This window comes from Vanellus vanellus (assembly GCF_965231255.1).
Source record: "Vanellus vanellus genome assembly, chromosome: 2".
NCBI lineage: Eukaryota > Metazoa > Chordata > Aves > Charadriiformes > Charadriidae > Vanellus > Vanellus vanellus.
Genome location: NC_138906.1, coordinates 69,772,577 through 69,791,220, shown reverse-complemented (window position 1 = coordinate 69,791,220; position 18,644 = coordinate 69,772,577). Strand labels below are relative to the sequence as shown.

General features: G+C 40.0%; 1 protein-coding gene across 1 annotated transcript in view; it reads left to right on the top strand.

Annotated features, from left to right (window-relative positions):
- The window catches only part of E2F3 (E2F transcription factor 3), a 42,532-nt gene extending 27,655 nt beyond the window's left edge, over window positions 1-14,877 (top strand). Inside the window, exons 2-7 of the mRNA XM_082499179.1 lie at window positions 4,335-4,446; window positions 6,781-6,982; window positions 7,551-7,762; window positions 10,447-10,568; window positions 13,429-13,564; window positions 14,283-14,877. Coding sequence (XP_082355305.1) covers window positions 4,335-4,446; window positions 6,781-6,982; window positions 7,551-7,762; window positions 10,447-10,568; window positions 13,429-13,564; window positions 14,283-14,548 — 1,050 coding nt within the window. The 3' untranslated portion in view covers window positions 14,549-14,877. The remainder of the gene's footprint in view (window positions 1-4,334; window positions 4,447-6,780; window positions 6,983-7,550; window positions 7,763-10,446; window positions 10,569-13,428; window positions 13,565-14,282) is intronic.
- Window positions 14,878-18,644: the final 3,767 nt, after the last annotated feature.

The following is an 18,644-nucleotide window of genomic DNA, read 5'->3' as shown; positions in this document are numbered from 1 at the left end:
ACACGGTGCAGTCTTCAAGAGCTGATGCTGGCTGTCCCCCGCCACGGCACTTCCCTCTCTGCTATCTCGACAAAACCCCGTGCTGGCTGTTACCGCACGCCTTGCGCTTTGCTATCTGTCATGCTCTTACGAGGTAACGCTCTGACTTTTTCCTTTTTTTCTTTTTAATTGGCGCCGCTTTCTTTCCCCAAGAACTGAAGTTGATTGCTGTGTGACACGAGCACTGGCACAGGCTGCCCAGGGAGGTTGTGGAGTCCCTTTCTCTGGAGATTTTCAAGACCCACCTGGATGCAGTCCTGAGTAATGTGCTCTGGGCAGTCCTGCTTTAGCAGGGGAGTTGGACTAGATGATCTCTAGAGGTCCCTTCCAACTCTGAAAACTCCGTGATTCCGTGAAAGCGAAGCCGCTCGAATGCCAGGCTGATGCCCCAAGGGGGATGGAGGGTGTCCCACTGCTCCTGCTCGGCAGCTCTCAGTGCGGACGAGTTACCCGGCAAGGAAAAACCCTGCAGAAAAACTCCTCACTTGTGTTTTGGAGGGGAGTTAGGTTTCTGCTGGTTGTGACCCCTTGAGCCAGCTCCCTGTGGAGTCTGATGAGGACCCATCCATCGGTCAGGCACTGCCTGCACCAGGGGGTGGCTCAGGCATGGTGGGAGGACGCAGGAGAAGAGGTGGTGGCCACAACCTGTTAGACCCAGGTAGCTGTGAGGTCAAAATATCCCATTAAGAGGGATGGGCTATAATTTCCCGAATGCACCTCTTCCACCCCTTTTTTCAATTCATGGTAAACCACATTTGCTTTTTTACTGGTCTTCTGTAAGCATACCTGCCTCCAACCTCTTCTTAAAAGTTAATCACCGAGACCGAGTATTGTAAAGTGAATTTCATCAGGTCCCGCCTACTTGAAAATACTTAGCTTATCCTAGTAGATTTTAAACTATTTTCCTATAGACACAAGTGTTCTTATGAAGACATTCTTGTGAGTTTGCCCCTAATGATAATTTTGGTAGCTATCTGAGTTTCTTTTTTTTTTTTTAAAGGGATTGAAGCTAAAAGGGGGTAACTACATAAGGAGTCAAAGTGCCACCTGTTTTTTACTGTTCTGCACTGAACAGTGGATCCATAGTAGTATCTATATCAGCAGTTGCTTATAGTATCAAAAGAGAAAATGGAGTCAAAACAGTTGATGCCAAACATTTTTAGGTCTCCGCCAAGGGGTTAGATAGGTGTCTGGTTCAGATCAATAGGATGCTTTCCTGTCACTTTTGTGTCTCTTTGCTGGATGTATCAATTTGTGGCTTTACCTGTCTCATTGCCCTGTGTGCTTTATCATCCTTTCACGATCCCCCTGGGGAATCTGACTTCCATTTGCTGCACTCAAATTTCAAATTGCTGAGAAGTTCTTAAGTCTCTATGCTTCCTGTCCCTCCCTGTCATTGGGATGTTTTGTGCTGGTGTCCTTTGGCTTGCTACTTCTTAGCAGGCCCCACGCACTGTGTCAGAAGATTCTGCGTGCTATGATTGATCAAATAATGCAAATAAAGACAATACAAAATTTGTACAAAAGCTTGTAGAAATACAGCAAATAATGAATATAGGGCTGTAGCAGAAATAAGTTATGCAAATCAAGATTATTTTTTTTCTAAAGAGTTACTGATTCTGCTGATATCTGAATGGAGATCTCGAGTTTTCTCAAGGGAAGTCTGATAACAGAAAGCACTATGAATAATTTTGCAGATGGGAGAGAGAAACTGTGAGTCACCCAGGATTTCTAGTGCAAAGGAAAAGGCCCTAGAAAATCTTTGGTCTGTAAGTCAGGGAAGAAGAAGATATCGAGAGAATATAGCACTTCAATCCTGCATCTTGTTATGAAGTTTGTAAAACAGGAAGGGGAAGAAAGCACTTGCTGAGTGACGTGTAACATCTGGCCAGAAATTAAACATTCCCCAGCGTTTGCTAAAATTGCCTCTCAGTAATTTCACCAAGCTCTTTTAAACTCTTCTGAAATATTTTGCTCTGTATCTCTCTCTCTCTCAGATTTTCTGTATGCTTCATGCCCTACAAAATAACTGTCTTTTTAGCGCTTTCTCTGCCGTTTGGTATTTAGTCAGTATTATAGTCAATCTATAGTCCTGCGCTGCCCGTAGCTCCGGTACGCTGGAGGGACCCACAGGACCGTGTTGTTTCTAACACCCTCTGACACACACGGACGGGCTTGTGCTGCTGTGCGCAGCCAAAGGATGCTGTTTATGCTCTCTCACTACCAAACCTGATTATTTGAAGTTCACAGGAGAAAGTTGTAAGTGTTTAACCACAAAAGCAGGGGCAAAATACCATTGTGCGTGTCTGGCAAACAAGTTGAGACAAAAAGTTTTGCTATGTCGTCCAAACGGGAGTTTCTGTTCTGATGGAGAGTGTTGCTGCAAATCTCTGGATTTTAAGTCTTTAGCATTTCCCCTCCTCCTCACACCTGGTTTTGAGATTCTTTTTTATCTTTAATTGTATCCCTTTGGCCTAGTCTTCCCACGCCCTGAATTGTTCCCTTTTCACCCCTCCTTCCTTTTCTAGTTCTCAGGGTGGAAAACCACTTACTTAGAAAAAAAAAAAAAAAAGTGTGAAATGTATTTCTCCCTCTGGAATAGCTGTAATCTTAATTTAATCCAATTACATTGGCTAAACATATTAGCTGGATGCTTTTGTTAACAGTTGACCTTTTTAAAATCTGTGTCCTTGGATTACAGAGCTGATGTCTCAGGGAGAGGAGCAGAGGTGTTTCACGCCGTTAGAAGCTGCTGCCGCTGGGAGCCCGCTGCCTGCCTTGGTTAGGAGGCAGTTAGTTCAGTTTTGCTTTGTCACCGGTGAATTTTAGTGCCTTGCCGCTTTGCACAAAATATGGAGAAGAGTGGCATTGAGCACTCTGCATGTGCTGGTGCACCGTGGGCTTGTATATGAGTTTCATGTGCTTTAACTCGCCTTTTAGTAAGCTTGAGGTTTGCAAGTGGACTCCAGCACAAAGATGTTAGTTAGCTATCCATAAATAAATGCATAAAAATCAATTTATTTAGAGCCTTCTCTAGGTCACAGACCCAAAGTAAAACACGTAAGCTAAATCCACAATATCTGTCTAAAACTCCATAGCGGAACGTATTATTTTACTTTGGTTCACTGAGGAGAAGAATATGATGCAACCCTTTGGGACAAGTGTAAAGAACAAGCAAATACAACACTCTGAAGTATTCAACCTAGTTGAATAAACAACATTCTTTGGAAACAGTTATTTGGCTAAACTTCATGAGGCATAAGCCATCTTTTTCTTCTTTTCCTGTATCTTCCCAGGTAATGTTCTTTCTATTGTTAGGATAACAAATATCCCCAGATTAAATTTCAGTAACTTGAGTAGTATGGTAGGGTATAGAATTGTTTCCAAAGATAGCAGATTGTGTTTCTGTCTAGGAGCAAAAATCATATTGGTGGTGTTTTTTATTGGAGTTTGCATGTGTTGCATAGTTTAACAGTTTCATTCATTATTTTTATTAATCAAGATGTACACAGCTTGCTTTTTTTTGAGCTGAATGCAACATTTAGCTGATTTTCGGGCATCATCTTTTTGGCGCTAGTTTTGCTCCACCTTGCTTTTACGTAGGCAGTTTTAATGAAAATGTGCTAGTTAATGTGAAATAAATGTAGCAGTTGTGCTTTCAATGAGGACAAAAAATTCTGAGAAGCAGAGGAGAACAGTTGTCCAATGCTGCTCTTGATGCCGTGCCCTGTATTTCGTTGGTGGAAGGTTTATAGTGGTGGAAGTTGCTGGTTCTCTCAAAGCCATCCTTTCAAATGGTGAAGGAAAATCACAATTTGCACTAATACTACCTGTGCACAAACTTATATGGATATAAAGGGTTTTTAAAAAGGAATGTGACTTTGTGGGTGCAAACGTGCACGTGCTTGAGAGATGCTCTTTGGTTTTCTTAACTGAAATGCTCTCAACTCGGGTGAGGGTAGAAATCTTTCATATGTATTTCAGAAGGTCCAGACTAGACTGAAGTAGTTCATACAACTGTCACTCAGCTTTTCAAATTTAAAAAATTGCTGAATTTTCAAATAAACCCCCCATCAACGTAGCCTTTGAGAGGGACATATTTAAGTCCACCCAAGGATTCCAGTAAATATTCAGATTCTCTTGTGATGGACATGGGGTATGAACCTGTACTGATACCTTGCTGTGAAAAGTTCACTGCTGTCTGCCTTTCCTATAGCCCCGATATTGTGTTAGATAAAGTGAAACATACTTCTTAAAAAAATCCATCGATTAAAATAAACTTGTTTTCTTAACAGGCAAAACGAAGGCTGGAGCTAGGAGAAAGTGGCCACCAGTATCTTGCTGAAGGACTAAAGACTCCAAAGGGGAAAGGAAGAGCTGCGACAAGAAGTCCAGATAGTCCAAAAAGTAAGGGAACTAGTAACACACTGTATAGCACAGAGTTTGTTTTTTATTTTACCAGCTTGAGATCAGAGCGAACCAGTACAACAGGCTGCGTTACCTAGCTAAAAGAGTGGGTTTGTTGCTCTCCTCACCTACCTGGATTTGCACGCAACATTCTGAACCCCACAGCCAGGCGGCCCACAAGAAGTTTGCAGCACAACAAGTTTGCAGCGTGGTCCAGAGCTGCTGAGAGGCCTCAGAGGCTCCTGGCTGCTGGGTCTGTCCCTCTGCCTGCCGGGCAGCCTGCAGCCTCTCCGTCCAGGACCTCCTCCTTCAGCCAAGGGCAGGAGGTTGGGGCTGCTTCGGAGAGGTAGATGCTGAGGAATCAGGATATTCTGATGGGATCAAATGCAATTACTAGGCAAGGTTCATCAGGCCAGCCTCCTCCTTCCCTGCTAAAGGTACAGCAGCTGATCGGCAGGGATCCTTCCCCCAGGCAGGGATTTGCAAAGAGCGGTAGCTGTGCCCTAGCAGCGTTGCAGGCTGAATGCTTTTTGTGGGCTCCGATCTTCCTCCTTTCCTTGCGATTATGATTAGGTTATTGCTATTAATTTTTGCACATCTTGTGTTGCCTCGGGCAGTAGGTTTCTTGCAACAGGAGCTGGGGGGTGTAGCCTTGTCATCTCATTTGGGGGATTTCAGCAGGAGAATTAGGCTCGCAGAGAGAGGGGAATGGGGAAAGGGGAGGACCGGGTCAGCAGTGGTGGTGGTGGGAGAGCAAGAGACCTGAAGGGGTGTTTGTCTCTCCTCACCAGTCTAAGTCTTGTTTCTGTTGAGGCAGATGGGAAAAGTGAAATTAGCAGAAGATACAAACTTAAAGCCGACAAGTTAAACAACCACAGTCGCTTTAATTAAACTGAACTTCATTAAGCTAAGCGAAGTCTGTTTTAAATTGAAGTGTGTTCTCACAGAAGTTCAGTACCGTTCAGAGCATAGGATGCTGCTGCAGTGTTGATAAGGCTGTACAGAAAACTTCTTGCTGCATGACCAGGAGCACATGCCATTTTCGGTGGGGGTCAAGTAGCCCCTTGCCCTTCTCACTCTGATCCTCTTATCCTTTTCTAAAACACAAAGGAAAAACAAACAAACAAACAGAATCCACCCTGCTCCTAATTTGCAAGGTCACCTAGCTGATGTGTATGTTCCTCTGTGTCCCAGTGCAGACAAGCCCTGAATCTACCCAAAAATGAGATACAGCACGTCTTTTTTTTTTTGCAAACAGGCAGTGACTTGGTTTTCATTGAAAAGCCATCATATTCTTCAAAATATTTCAGTGTAATCTAAAGGTTTGCTTTCAGGTAGGATTTCAGTTTTGACTGACTTCTGCAATTAAGTGTGGAACCTGAACCTTGAAAAAATGAAAATGTCCACCAGATCAGCCTAAGATCCATCCTGCGTAATGTTTGACCTCACCTGAAGCAAATGAAAGGTTTGAGGTGTACAGTAAAGGTTTTGCTAACAGGGAAACTTTCAGCCCGGCAGGCTTCTAATAATGCCCTTGACACAAAGGCTTTGAACGTTTAGAATTAGAAATGATTCTGATCTACCTATTTAAACTCTTAAGACCTCATCTATTAAATGCACAGTTGCTACATTTGAGCATGAAAACAGCGAGTTGTCTAGTACGATCCAAGCTGTTTGCTGACCTCTAATTTAAAATAAGTGGATACCCTTGCCTGGTTTGAGCTTTGTTTGGTTATGGAGAGATAATGATTATAAATTGTATCTTGCGTCAGTCTCCTCTAATTCACTTGAGTTTTCTGTAAGCCGTGGAGTCTGGCGCTGATGGAATCTGCCATTGTGTTCACCCACTGAAGTACACCTAAGTCCTGCTTAATTGCATGTGAAACACTTATCTTACAAGAGGGGAAAATCAAACCCTGATGAAAGCTGGCTATCAGCCTGATGAAGGAGCATCATAAGGGAATTTTTGGTATTGCTGCCAGGATAAATAGATACTAAAAATACTATTAAGAATTCACATAGCGAAAGCCTAAGTCGAATATTGCTATATGTATCCGTCAGACTAATGGAAATATTTGCATTTAAAAAAACATATGTATTTGCTCATGTACCTGTGACTTTTGGAAAAGTACATCTTGAAATACAAATAAATACCCAGGGGTAAGTTGTGTCTTAATGCAGAGGTTTGAGAGATTTCTTCAGTAAAAATTAAAGAAGTATCTGTAATATGTATCCTTTCATTTCTGGATGCTGCTTTTGGAACCAAAAGGAGAAAATTGATTTACCTGGGTTTGGTTTTTTTTCTTCCTTTCCAAGCCCCAAAATCTCCTTCAGAAAAGACTCGGTATGATACATCACTTGGCCTTCTTACAAAGAAGTTCATTCAGTTGCTGAGCCAATCTCCTGATGGGGTCTTAGATTTGAACAGAGCGGCTGAGGTCCTCAAGGTGCAAAAAAGGAGGATTTACGATATCACCAATGTACTGGAAGGCATCCATCTCATTAAGAAAAAATCCAAAAACAACATTCAGTGGATGTGAGTATTCATTATCCTTTTCCATTCCTGCTGGCTGATTTCACTGTCACAGAGCAGCAGTGTTTTTCTTCTCCCACCTTCCATTCTAACACTTTGCTCCAAGCAATCATCCAAAACGCCTTCTATCAGGATAAAGCTTTCTTTTTCTGTTAAGACAACTTTTCAGTGTATAAATAGCACTTGTCAGGGAAATTAGAAAACCAGCATTTTGTCTGAATACCGGATTAACTCATTTGCTTCTGCAAGTGGAGTAAGTTTTCAGGTACATATCTCTACCTACTGTCTTGCTTGGTCTTCTTCAGGGTGTTAGAGGAGAGGGGAGTTAAAAGCAAGATTTTGTAAGCGCTTAGAAACAGTCGACTTTTCCATCTTGGTGGCAGTTCCCAAATGTGTTGTCATGATAAAAAGACGCTTTTTCTGGAAAGCGTAGTTTACGTTGACTCGCTATGGGCGGCTGTAGGGAGAAGGGGCTGAAGGACTTGATCTGCAGCGTGAAATCCTGCCTCTTCCCTCTCCCATAGCACAGGGCCAGGTTTCACAAATGTGTCTTCCTTCTTTGTATCCGTAGGGGCTGCAGTCTGTCAGAGGACGGTGGCATGCTGGCACAGCGTCAAGGCCTCACGAAGGAGGTGACCGAACTGACTCAGGAAGAGAAGAAACTGGACGAGCTAATCCAAAGCTGCACCCTGGACCTCAAGCTGCTAACAGAGGACTCGGAGAATCAGAGATATCCTTTTTTCGCCAAAACCTCAGAGGTGGTCAGTCTGCTTGCTGTGCTCTGTAATACTAAGAGAATTCTTCTAATCAATGCGATACGAAGCATCAGAAATTCGCAGAAGTTGGATAACAGGTTTTAATGTAGTTCTATATAAAAATTACTTAAGCACTTGCACCTGTAATGCTTCTGGAATGTCAGGAAAAAAAAAAGAGAGAAAGGTGGTGTATGAAGGAGCCCATTAACATCCATGTTCACGTAGAGCAGAACCAAGAATTTAACTGATTAATGAGTGACAACATCAAAAACCTGTGCTTTTTCAACTCTTGAGCCCACAGCAAACCCCATTTTTATGTGTGCAGAGATTATAAAGGCACGCAGACAAAATCTTTGCTAAGGTAACAAAGATTTGTGTGGGTGTACTTATTACTTTTTTTTTTTAAATTAAACTGACATGTATATAAATTACAGACACAGAGAGGAAAATAAAGTTGGGAGTTAGTTTAGTGTGAAACTTGAAACAAATTTTTAGATTCCTCTGGTTAGAGAATCTATAATAGAATATCACAGCTAAAGGTTTTATGAGCGCTCAAAATGTCTATTTTAGACTGAATTATTTCATGTATTAGCAATGCTCAATGGCATAAGGTTCATATGACTTCTGGTATTTTGGCTGCTAATATCCCTTGTGAGTAACCAATTCTCATTTTCACTAGATTTCCAACCTATTAGCAACAGAAGAGAGTATTTTATTAAATGCTGATGTGCGAACTTTTATTACTTTAAGTAGTCTTGAAGAGCATCCAATAAGGTAGACGTATTCTCTGCTTTGAAGGATAGGAAATAACTACGGGAGCGTCAGTAAAAAGTAATGTGAACTATGTAAATATTGCCTTTTGATAGTGCTTGCATCTCAACGCGTATGAAAGCAAGACCACCCAGTGGCATAGGGAGTAAGGTCGGCACTGCCTTGGTGCAGGAAGAGATTTAAGCAAAGCAAAACTGAGGGCTGCAGTTCTTTATTTTTCTCGTGCTGTTTGCTGTGGTAGAGATCCCTGCCCTGCGGTTGCTGGCTCCCGTGGGGGTGGGCGAGGATGGATCAGCGTTAGCCGCGTCTTGGCCTCATGCGTTTGGATTTAGGAGAGCGTATTCCCCAAATCCTTCCATGAATCTTAAGTTTACTGATAATACTAGCGATTATTGAGGAAGGAACGTGGAAGTGCGAAACCTGGGGACGAGTCTGAGTGCATCCCAGTATGGTCTTTCGCTCACCTCACTCAAGTCTGACGAGAGGTGACCTACTGAAGACTCAGAGAGCTGAGAAGGCCCTTCCTTTGCTTAATCTCTGAAGGCGAAATTTCTGCTTTCGAAAATCTTTTTCTTCTCCCTCATGATTAGGTAGTGCCAAAACACTGTTTGTGCCCTGGCTGTGTGCTTCCTCATCTACCTTATAATTAGAATCAGAGAGTAACTGAGCGCTACCTTGACTGTTTTGGGATATGCCCAGCATTAGCAGGGGGAGCTCTTAGCTACAGCAAGGAAGATTGTTGTTGTATTTGAAAACCGTGCAATCCTTTCCTTTCTTCATATAGTGACAGCCACTGTTGCTGTAATTGGTACTCTGCCTTTGCAAACCTCACTTAAACCTCACTAAAGGAGCGGTAGGAGCCTTGACAAAAGCCGTTTGTCTGAAGGCTGACCTGTCCTTTCGCCCCCTCACCTGTTACTTTGCATTTGGTCCGAGTCAGATGTGAGCTGGATTCGGCGTTTTGAGCTTGGGCAGTTTGTCTTACTGGATGGTAACAGTAGACATTTACCAAAATTGTTCACATTTACACCCCCCCAGAAGTATAATAATAAATTAGGCTCTTTATTTGTATGGCATAAATATTATGCTAGATACCTCATGGATGACAAAACTAAAGAGCTGGAAGCGCTTGCATGTGATTGCGGCCGTTTCACTGTTTGCGACAGGTCAGTAAGTTAACGGTTACAGAGGTCAGTAAGTGAGGCGCCACCGTGCAGTAACCCACCAAAACGCTCGTGTTGATTTGGACAAATTCACGTTGAACAGCAAAATATTCATGTTCATTCTGTGTGTATGCAGGAGTCAACTTTCTGCACTGTTAAGCTGTTTAAAGTAGTTGTATAAGCAGTTTTTTTTTAATAATTTCATATAATATAAATGAATAAATAAATATAAGAATATATAAATGTCTACAACCCCCCAAATGAAAATTGAAATTGTTATTTTGATGGCTTCAAAAATATATTGTGTATGTGCATCTGTAACATGCATCTGTAAATTCCTTTACGTTTTTTCCGTGATTTCCAGTTCCCTGCATTTTCATAGCAAGAGTGTAAAACTTTTTCCTTCGTGCAGTCTGCAAGTAATTGCAGGTTGTTGAGCTTTAGCTTATGTAGCTTTACGCATGTAAAGGAGAAGAGAAAGAAGGACCCCTGCTCTGGCAGGGGGGTTAGACTAGATGATCTCCAGAGGTCCCTTCCAACCCTGACCATTCTGTGATTCAGCGCAGAGAATCTCTTCTGTCACTCGGTAGTGGCCCCAGCTGTTAGATCAAAGAGAAATTCTCACACACTTTCACTGCGATCACAACCAGTGAAGAGAATAGAAAACCTTGGGCTAAGAGTAACGTAGCCATGAGTAAGTGGAAAAATAATTGAAAGAATTCTGTCTCTTCAAACAATCAGTATATATTATAAACTGGGTTGGAAAATTCCTTAACAGTGATTACATTAGCTTATGTGACGTATCAAGATATTCGAAAAATTAGTGGCCTTAAAGACCAAACTGTTATAGTTGTGAAAGCTCCTCCAGAAACAAGACTTGAAGTGCCTGACCCAGTGGAGGTAAGGAGAACCTGACTTTTCCTGCCGGGTTATATATCATTTTTCTATAGATGGTGCAAGCACGTTGTGAGTCTTGCTGCGGTAACTGATGATATTAGCACACAGTCCTATATTCAGCTGTCTTACAAACTTTAGAGATGTTTTGTGTTTGGGTTGTGTTTTTTGTGGGTTGGTTTTTTTTGTTGTTTTTTTTTTTTTTAAAAAGGAAGGGGAATATTTAAAAAGAATTTTACACAAAGCAATCATTACTTCTTCCTTTTCTCTCAATTCCAGCTTTCCTTCAAAGTAATCCACACTGTTTACAGATTATTCTCTTTTGCTATACTTTATGTAAAGAAGAGCTTTTCCTTGACAGTTGAAATGTCCTGTTTGTAACCATGTAAAATCTTAAGAGATTCAAGTCTCTCTCTTTTTTTTTTTTTTTTTTTTTTTAGCTTTATGTAGTTTTGGTTATAAAGTTCATGGATAACTCAATGCCTTAATCTTCTTGATGACTCATATTACTAATATACTAATTTATTGAGACATATGTTTTCATGTAGGATTTTCTTTTCTGAAGTATTACAGTTACTGTAGGAAATTGTGGTTTACTCCTAGAATCCATTCTTGCCCTTCCTTCTTCCATCACCATCTTTGCTTCATTGACACTGACTTTACACATCTGTGTAAAACTTTGTGCCTTCTGCTAGTGCACTTCTTGTTTGCTGTCATGAAGTCTGTAGGGGGTGGGGATTTCCTTTCCTATTTTATTGTAAGTATTTCTGTTTCTGAAGCTGTCTGTGTTTGTCTGTCCACCTCTTCTGTTGCTCCTTGCTGCTCAAGCCACAGTCTCCCTCTGAGTTCCAGCTTTTGTATACGAGATGTCTGTTCTTTCATCCTGCTTTTGTTTCTCTTCCTTATGCCAGGTAGATATCTAGGGTAACTTAGCTGCTTCTCCCTTCTCTTACCTGATGTCACAGTTGCAGGGGAAAATGCTTCAGGTGGCTTTTCTTTGAAGATATCCTCAGGGAGTAGCTTTACTGTTCTTCATTCCTCTCATGGTTTATGAACCACATGGTTCAGCTGCTCCTGGGACTTTATCTCTCGGTGGCAAAAGTGGGCTGCTCTGCAATTCCCGGTTGTTACGACAGACCCAAGTGTGTTGGACAAATGTAAATAAAGCAGTGACTCGTGCAAATTAGAGACTTAAAAGTGTACCTAATTTCTTCTCTCAAGGAGCAATTAGACATAGGGCTAAACCCCAGAAACCTCTGTGCTGTGTTCATACCTCTTCATTATTCCCTCATCCCTGCTCTTGGGCTGGTTCCACTGAGCCCAGTGGCCGGCAGGAACAGACTCCAGATGCTCTGTCATTTCTTTTACTAGGGTTATTCTTCACTTGCTTAGGCCCATTATGGTTTACACCCTTTCTTTCCCCCCTGCCTTTGTCCTTAGTTTCCCCTTTGAACCTAGGTACAGGTTTTGGAAGAATAAATCATTTTGCTGCAGTGAGGAAGAGATATCTTTTATCAGTATCCATAAATATATACGGTTATCACTGCTTGCTTTCCTGTTTGTTTCCCCTAGGCATTACACTTTGATTTTTAATTCAGTGAACTCAGGCGGGTAGAGAGAGAGATGCACACAATCATTAAAGCTAGCGCCTAGACCTCCCTTACCCCCTATGCCCAACTTATACATTTAATGTTCAGCTTCAGGCAGTAGAAGTCCTATTTCTTTCTCTCATTTGCAGTTACATTTCAGTGTCTTTTTTTGCATACCGCAGTCGCCCAACAGTACCTTCTCCAGCTCCTGCTCTTCCCATCTCCTTTTTTCTAATTATCTTTAGCATCGCCCTAAGTACTCTTAAGTGTTTTCTCTGCCCTGGGTTATCCCTGTTCAGTTGTTGTTCTCTCTATTTGTAAATGCTAACTATTATGCTACATAACTGTCAGAACACAAATAATAGGAGGAACTTTTGTTAGAGGGCACAAGAAAAATGTATTTGAAACAAGTCTGCAAAGACGTATACAATGCCTGTATTCATACTTTTTAAAACTACTAATGCCATACAGCTGGAGCAGGTTTATTTTTAACTGGAGTAATTTATGATTTTCCATCATAAAGCTAAGAGCAGCTTTGCAGATTTCCTATCTGTCTACATATGTCACCTTGTTGTATTGCATCAATGTGTGAAAGTTAAGAAAAGATAATTTCTTGAGACAAATTAGGCGTTCCTGTTATTCAGAAACACCATCAAAATTAGACTTGCTGCCTTGAGGGGACAGGAAGACTCATATAAACGAGTTTGGGTGAAGAAAATGGCATGCTTTTTCTTTGTTAGTTATTTGGAAAAACTTCCCTGATAAACAGGTGAACTTACATACAGCTATTTGAGTTCAGTGTGAATGAATGCTGAAGGTTTTTGGGTGAGTGAGAAGGATGTTTTGGCATTCTTTTTAAGCAGAAATATTTACACAAATAAATCCAATAATATTGTTATGAATAATAATAAACCCTGTGACTTTCATCCTGTAGTTCCATTCCATCAGAACGCTCCAGGTTATTACGGTTGTAAGAAAATTTTAGGAGTTGAATCCTTTCTACCTCTCTGGTTATGATACAACACATAAAATGGTTGGCTTCTGACATTTGTGCACTACAGACAGTGGGAAAACCTTTTATGTTCTCTTCCAGTCTACAAGATACATCAGCCGAGCCTTTCACATCTTCAAAAAAACTGCGTGCGGGATTTCAGGTTCTCTTGATTAATGAAAAATGTATTCAAACACTCAGGCCCCAGTAAGAATTTACTCTGTATTATCAATGTTCTGTCATGTTCATTGCTATAACACCTTTCTGATGTTTGTTTTGTTAGCAGAGTGCATTGATACATTTATCTAGTACTCAAGGACCTATTGAAGTTTATCTGTGCCCAGAAGAAAACGATGCCCTCAGTCCAATGAAAACCTATAGTCAGGACCACAACGGAAATATTTCCAAAACCTTTTCCAAAGGTAAAATTATTTCTTTGTAATACTGATGACCTTCCTTCTTGCTCTCATTCAAGATTTCATTTTGAACTTCAGATATCCAGCTCTTATTTTTTGGCTTCTTTTTTTCGAAGAAGTGCAAAGCTAAGGCATCCATTTTCCACTGTGCCTTTCTGGTTTATATAGTAGGAAATATGTTTTCTTCTGCATCAGTTATTTAAAATAAGTTTCATATTTGCATATCATATGGAACTATGTAACTAAAGTTTATGCAATATTGAAGAAACAAACAATTTTGTTCCTTTTGCGTTTTCAAATAGGACAGTAGCAGCAAAGACTTGTCTCAACACAAGAGGCAGAAATCTCTGTGTATGGGCGTATGCAGCTATGCAGTGTCACTGATGACACCCATTGCCTAGAAAGTTTTCACTTGGAGTATGAATTCCACTGAAAAATGGGCATCTTTCACTACACTTGATTTTTCTTTTTCTCAGTAGTTGTTTAAACCCTGTAAAACATTTTTTTCATAGAAAAGTCAGTGGTGACAGCAACATGAGTAGTTTTGAGAAGCCCTTTGTAACAGATGAAAAACAAGGTAGAAATTATATGGAGGCCATTTTTTGTTGAAATGATGCTTTATGAAAAGCCCTTTATGCAGTGATGACTTTGTTTCATCTGTGTCTAATATTCCTAAAGAGATTAAAGGTGTCCTCTTTATTTTTTCCCTCCCTCCCTCTTACAGAAGTGGCTTCTGCTAACTCAGGACAAGGTGACTGCTCAGTAAATATGGCAACAATCTCTCCATTGGCTTCTCCAGCCAACCTTCTCCAGCAGACAGAGGACCAAATTCCCTCAAACTTTGAAGGACCATTTGTGAATTTGCTGCCTCCTCTGCTTCAGGAAGATTATTTGCTGAGCCTTGGGGATGAAGAAGGCATCAGTGACCTCTTTGATGCTTATGATCTAGAGAAGCTTCCTTCATTGGTGGATGAATTTATATACAGCTGATTCTCTTAAATGATCTCCGTATCCAAATCATGTTTTTAATGGAATCAAAAAACCTGCCATCAGTCAGAGTTGTCCCTTACTTACTATGAAATAGCATTATTAAATAAACTAGGCTCTTGAACAGTGCTGATATTTTAATTAAATACTCCCTAAAATACTATAAGCAACAAGCGAAGGCTTTTACAGCAAGGCCTTCTCCTTGACCCTGAGCTCCAGCGCCTTGTGAGTCAGCAAGTGCAAGCAGGTGACCATAAATGTTTTGTCTTCACACTCCCCCAGTCTCTGCTTACCGTGACAAATGGGCTTACGGAGAAGGGCTCAATGAACTGGTTTAGTCCTAAATAACAATTTTATAATAGTATTTCAGGTCGTGCCTTCTGCAGAGAATGCATGTCTTCTGGGTGTCACAACATGGGTTGTACCTGCAGTGAACATAAATATGAAGTAATGCAAAAGTGTGAAATGGGATTCTTCAGCTACTTGTGGGAATGTTTAAATTGCTGTCATAATGCTCATTTTGAGCTGTGTATATGTCTCATTATGAGGTCAAATACTTATGTCCTTAAAAGCTTTTAATAAAAAAAATACACTGTAAATGTAGTGTATATTGCAAGTATTGAAAAGTATGAAGTTCTGCCACTTCTCATAGTAATTGCAGATTTTTAAAAATGCTTGTGTGTGTGTGTGTGTGTGTGTGTGAAAGTAGTTTTTGTTGGTTGTTTTTTTAAACTAGAACGAAGATGCACAGTTCAATTTTACTGCCCCCAATGTGCATTAGAACTGGTACATAAATTTTTGTGGTACTAAGTGGGGCTTTGTGTTAAGTGCCTACTAGAGATGCACTGTGGGTTTTTCCCTCTATGGAAAACACTTATGCCAAGCTTTGTTTGTTCAATATATCATATTTATCTCAGTGGGTTAGCTTCCTCTGCTTACAGCTTTTTATAATTCTCTTCGCCAGCAAAATGGAACTAATTTTTTTCCAAAGTACATAACTGTAAGTACCACATCAACTGAATTGCATTTATTTTTTTGAAGATCTTTGGTAGTATAGCATAGTACCAATATTTATTTTTTTGAACGTGAAAGGAATTCTAAGAAGTCTTAAATATTTTTTTTTTTTTTGAGTGTAAAATACGTTGCCATGTTCTGGGCTAAATTAATGTAATGTTGATTAGATGATGCCCATATAATCCTTTTGTTTGCATTACTGTTGTACTTATCTGACATACTCAGAAAATTAGTACTATTTGTACTGTAGTAGAATATTATGTATGCAGGTTTTCTGGTACCATTGAGTTGCTGCTATGAAAGCTCACACATGAAAAGGCAAGAAGTCACAGTACTAATAAGAACACTGTATGACTGTGTGAGCTTTGGAATATAACATGTATAAAAGGCAACACATAAAGAACTGTTAAACAGTGTTAAGTGTGTGTTTATATGTACAAATGTGTGCATAGATCATTCAGCAGTTGTATTTAAGTTGATATATGTTCTCAACTCACACTTTAGTTATCTAGCAGTTTTGTACAATAGAATTAATTTGTAAACACTGCCAGAATATTTTCTAGCTGGTTTGTAATTTTTTAAGAGTTTTTTTAGATGTGGATCTGTAAATAAAATTGTAGTATTTAAAGTTTTTGTCTTGTGGAAGAGGAAAGTAAAAGTTGTGTGAGCATGAAGATTTGCGAGACAAAGGGGCACTTTTGCGGGGGAAGAGGAAATGAAGACTAACGCAAACCATCTTTTTTTGTACAAATTAAACACTTGTCCCAATGTGCGTGGGCAAAATACTAATCTAATTTAGCTTTGCATTGTATGCTAGTTTAAAAAAAACACCTCTGTAAAATACTGTAAAAAAACCAAAAACAACAAAAAAAGCTTTTATGGTGAGTTTTGTAAATAGATTTATTAAAGGATGACCTGTTCTCTAGCTGTGATCTTACCACTTCCAATGGATGTAATTTGAATAAATTTTGTATGGTAATGAATCAATAAAAAGGATTTTTTAAAGAGTTCAAATTTGTATACAGCTTTTTTAATTCTTCTTACTCTTGGTGCCTATCATGCTTCTTCATGGAACCTAGCTTTACTATTTTCATTATTAGTGCTCACACTCATTTGACACCCGATAAGTTTCAATCCCACTTTTTTATTATGCTAACAATAAGTTCAGTGTTTTTTTTTTAAGCCATGGTGAAACAAGAACAAAAGAGACACACCTAGAGAGACATAGTAGGAGATCCAGAGGTTGGGCTAACAGAGGTCTATTTTTATTTATTCTCCCCATATGAATTATGAACAGACTTCTTGCAAACCTCATAGGAATTTGGTTATTCTAGGATTAAAGGACATGAACGCAATTGTTGAGGATCTGCTTAACCTTCCCACAGATAATTCTCCAGAAGTCTCCTAACAGTAGCTGTGAAAAGAAGTTCTGTTTACTTGAGTCATCCCTTAACAGTCTCTTGAACCAAATGTGCATTTACAAACTTGTACTCTCATTCTGGTCTTGGTGCTGCACCTTTCTAGATGCATAGCCATCAATTACTGAAAGAAAAAAAACCCAAAACCATCAGGACAAAAAAATCACAGTAATATGGTTGTTTGCCTAAATGTTACAATTCTGAACAAGTCGTGTCTTGTCATCTTCCCTGCACTCAAGAAGATGACAAATATTTTATCTCTCCATGCACTTGTCTATACTTCTGCACACAGCGGTACTGAAAGGAAGATTACAGTAAAGATCCTCTGTTCTTCTATATTCCCAATAAATAATAAAGGAGAGCTAAAGGACTGTGTTCTCCAATCTCCCTTTGAAGCAGAGATGACAATAAACGTCCTCTTTCTGTCCTATCTGTCATAGCTCCCTGGCCTGTTCTCAGTTTTCATGTCAGTTTCTCTCCCTTCTGCTTTCTCTATCTGCTTTGTCAACTCCAGACCTGCTGAGTGGCAGGAGGAAAAAACCCAGCCAGTTAAAATTCTGCTCCCCTGAGCTAGCATAATGTACCTCAACATTATTCAGCATACAAATATTAGTTTCAGGGAGATTTTATTGGGGCCTGTATGTGCTGCGTTCCTTGGCTGCCAGCAGATGGAAAAGGATTCTGAGAAATCTGTCAAAACTGACCTGGGTGACTGACAGGCAACTACACGCTTCTTTACACAAAAGAGAGGAGTTTAGAAAAAAAAAAAAAAGGTGGTTCCTGTCCTTGAACCTACAGTGAGAACTCGTCCACCTACAAATGACAGACACCATCACTTTCTATTCTTTTTGACTTACACCCGAAAGAGTAAATTACACCACTGCCTTGATGCAGATGTGGACGTTTTTGTTGCGGAAAGAAAGTATGAAAGATATGTAAGGTACTTTTTGTAGCACGAGACATTGTTACACGTTTAGAAACACCAAACTTAGCAGTATATGCCATTTTTTCTGTATGTCACACAGTTAACACACGTCATTGGTGCTCCAGTGCCAACAATTCTCAAGCTGAAGTGAACCGAAAGCCTGTACAGCAAAGTCAATGGAGTGATATTAACAAAAGTATAAACAAGTAAAATTCATCTACTCCTTTTGCTTTTCTTGCTGAAGCAAGATCTGCCTGTTTTCTACAGCAAAGTAAAGATCAGTAGAATGCTTTGTCTTTTTTAAGTTTGGGAGTTTCTTTATCCACTTTTTCCTTTCTAAGACTTGACAGGGAGAAAGTGTCATATCTAACAGAAAAAACAGGTGGTTATCAGTTCTGAGCGGCACTGAATGTTGCTGATGACAAATGAACAGCCGGATTCTCCTAAGTTGTAGGAACAGAGGGAGAAATCTAATTTCTTGTATCTAACTTTATGACTCACCCATTTTTTCTTCTTGCATCCCTTCCCACTTAGTTTTCCACTCAGAACTGCACATTAGTTATCAGAGAATAAGGTTGTCATATAAAAACTGCGCCCTCGCTTGTCCAACTGTTTCCCTTCCCTAAGGATGCTAGCTGAGATGCTCTGAAACAACTAAGGATGTATCTTCTACTAACCATGAGCTAAAACTGAGGTTTGCATTTTATTTTCCTAATAGTTTTTTTCTTTTCCAATTACCTAC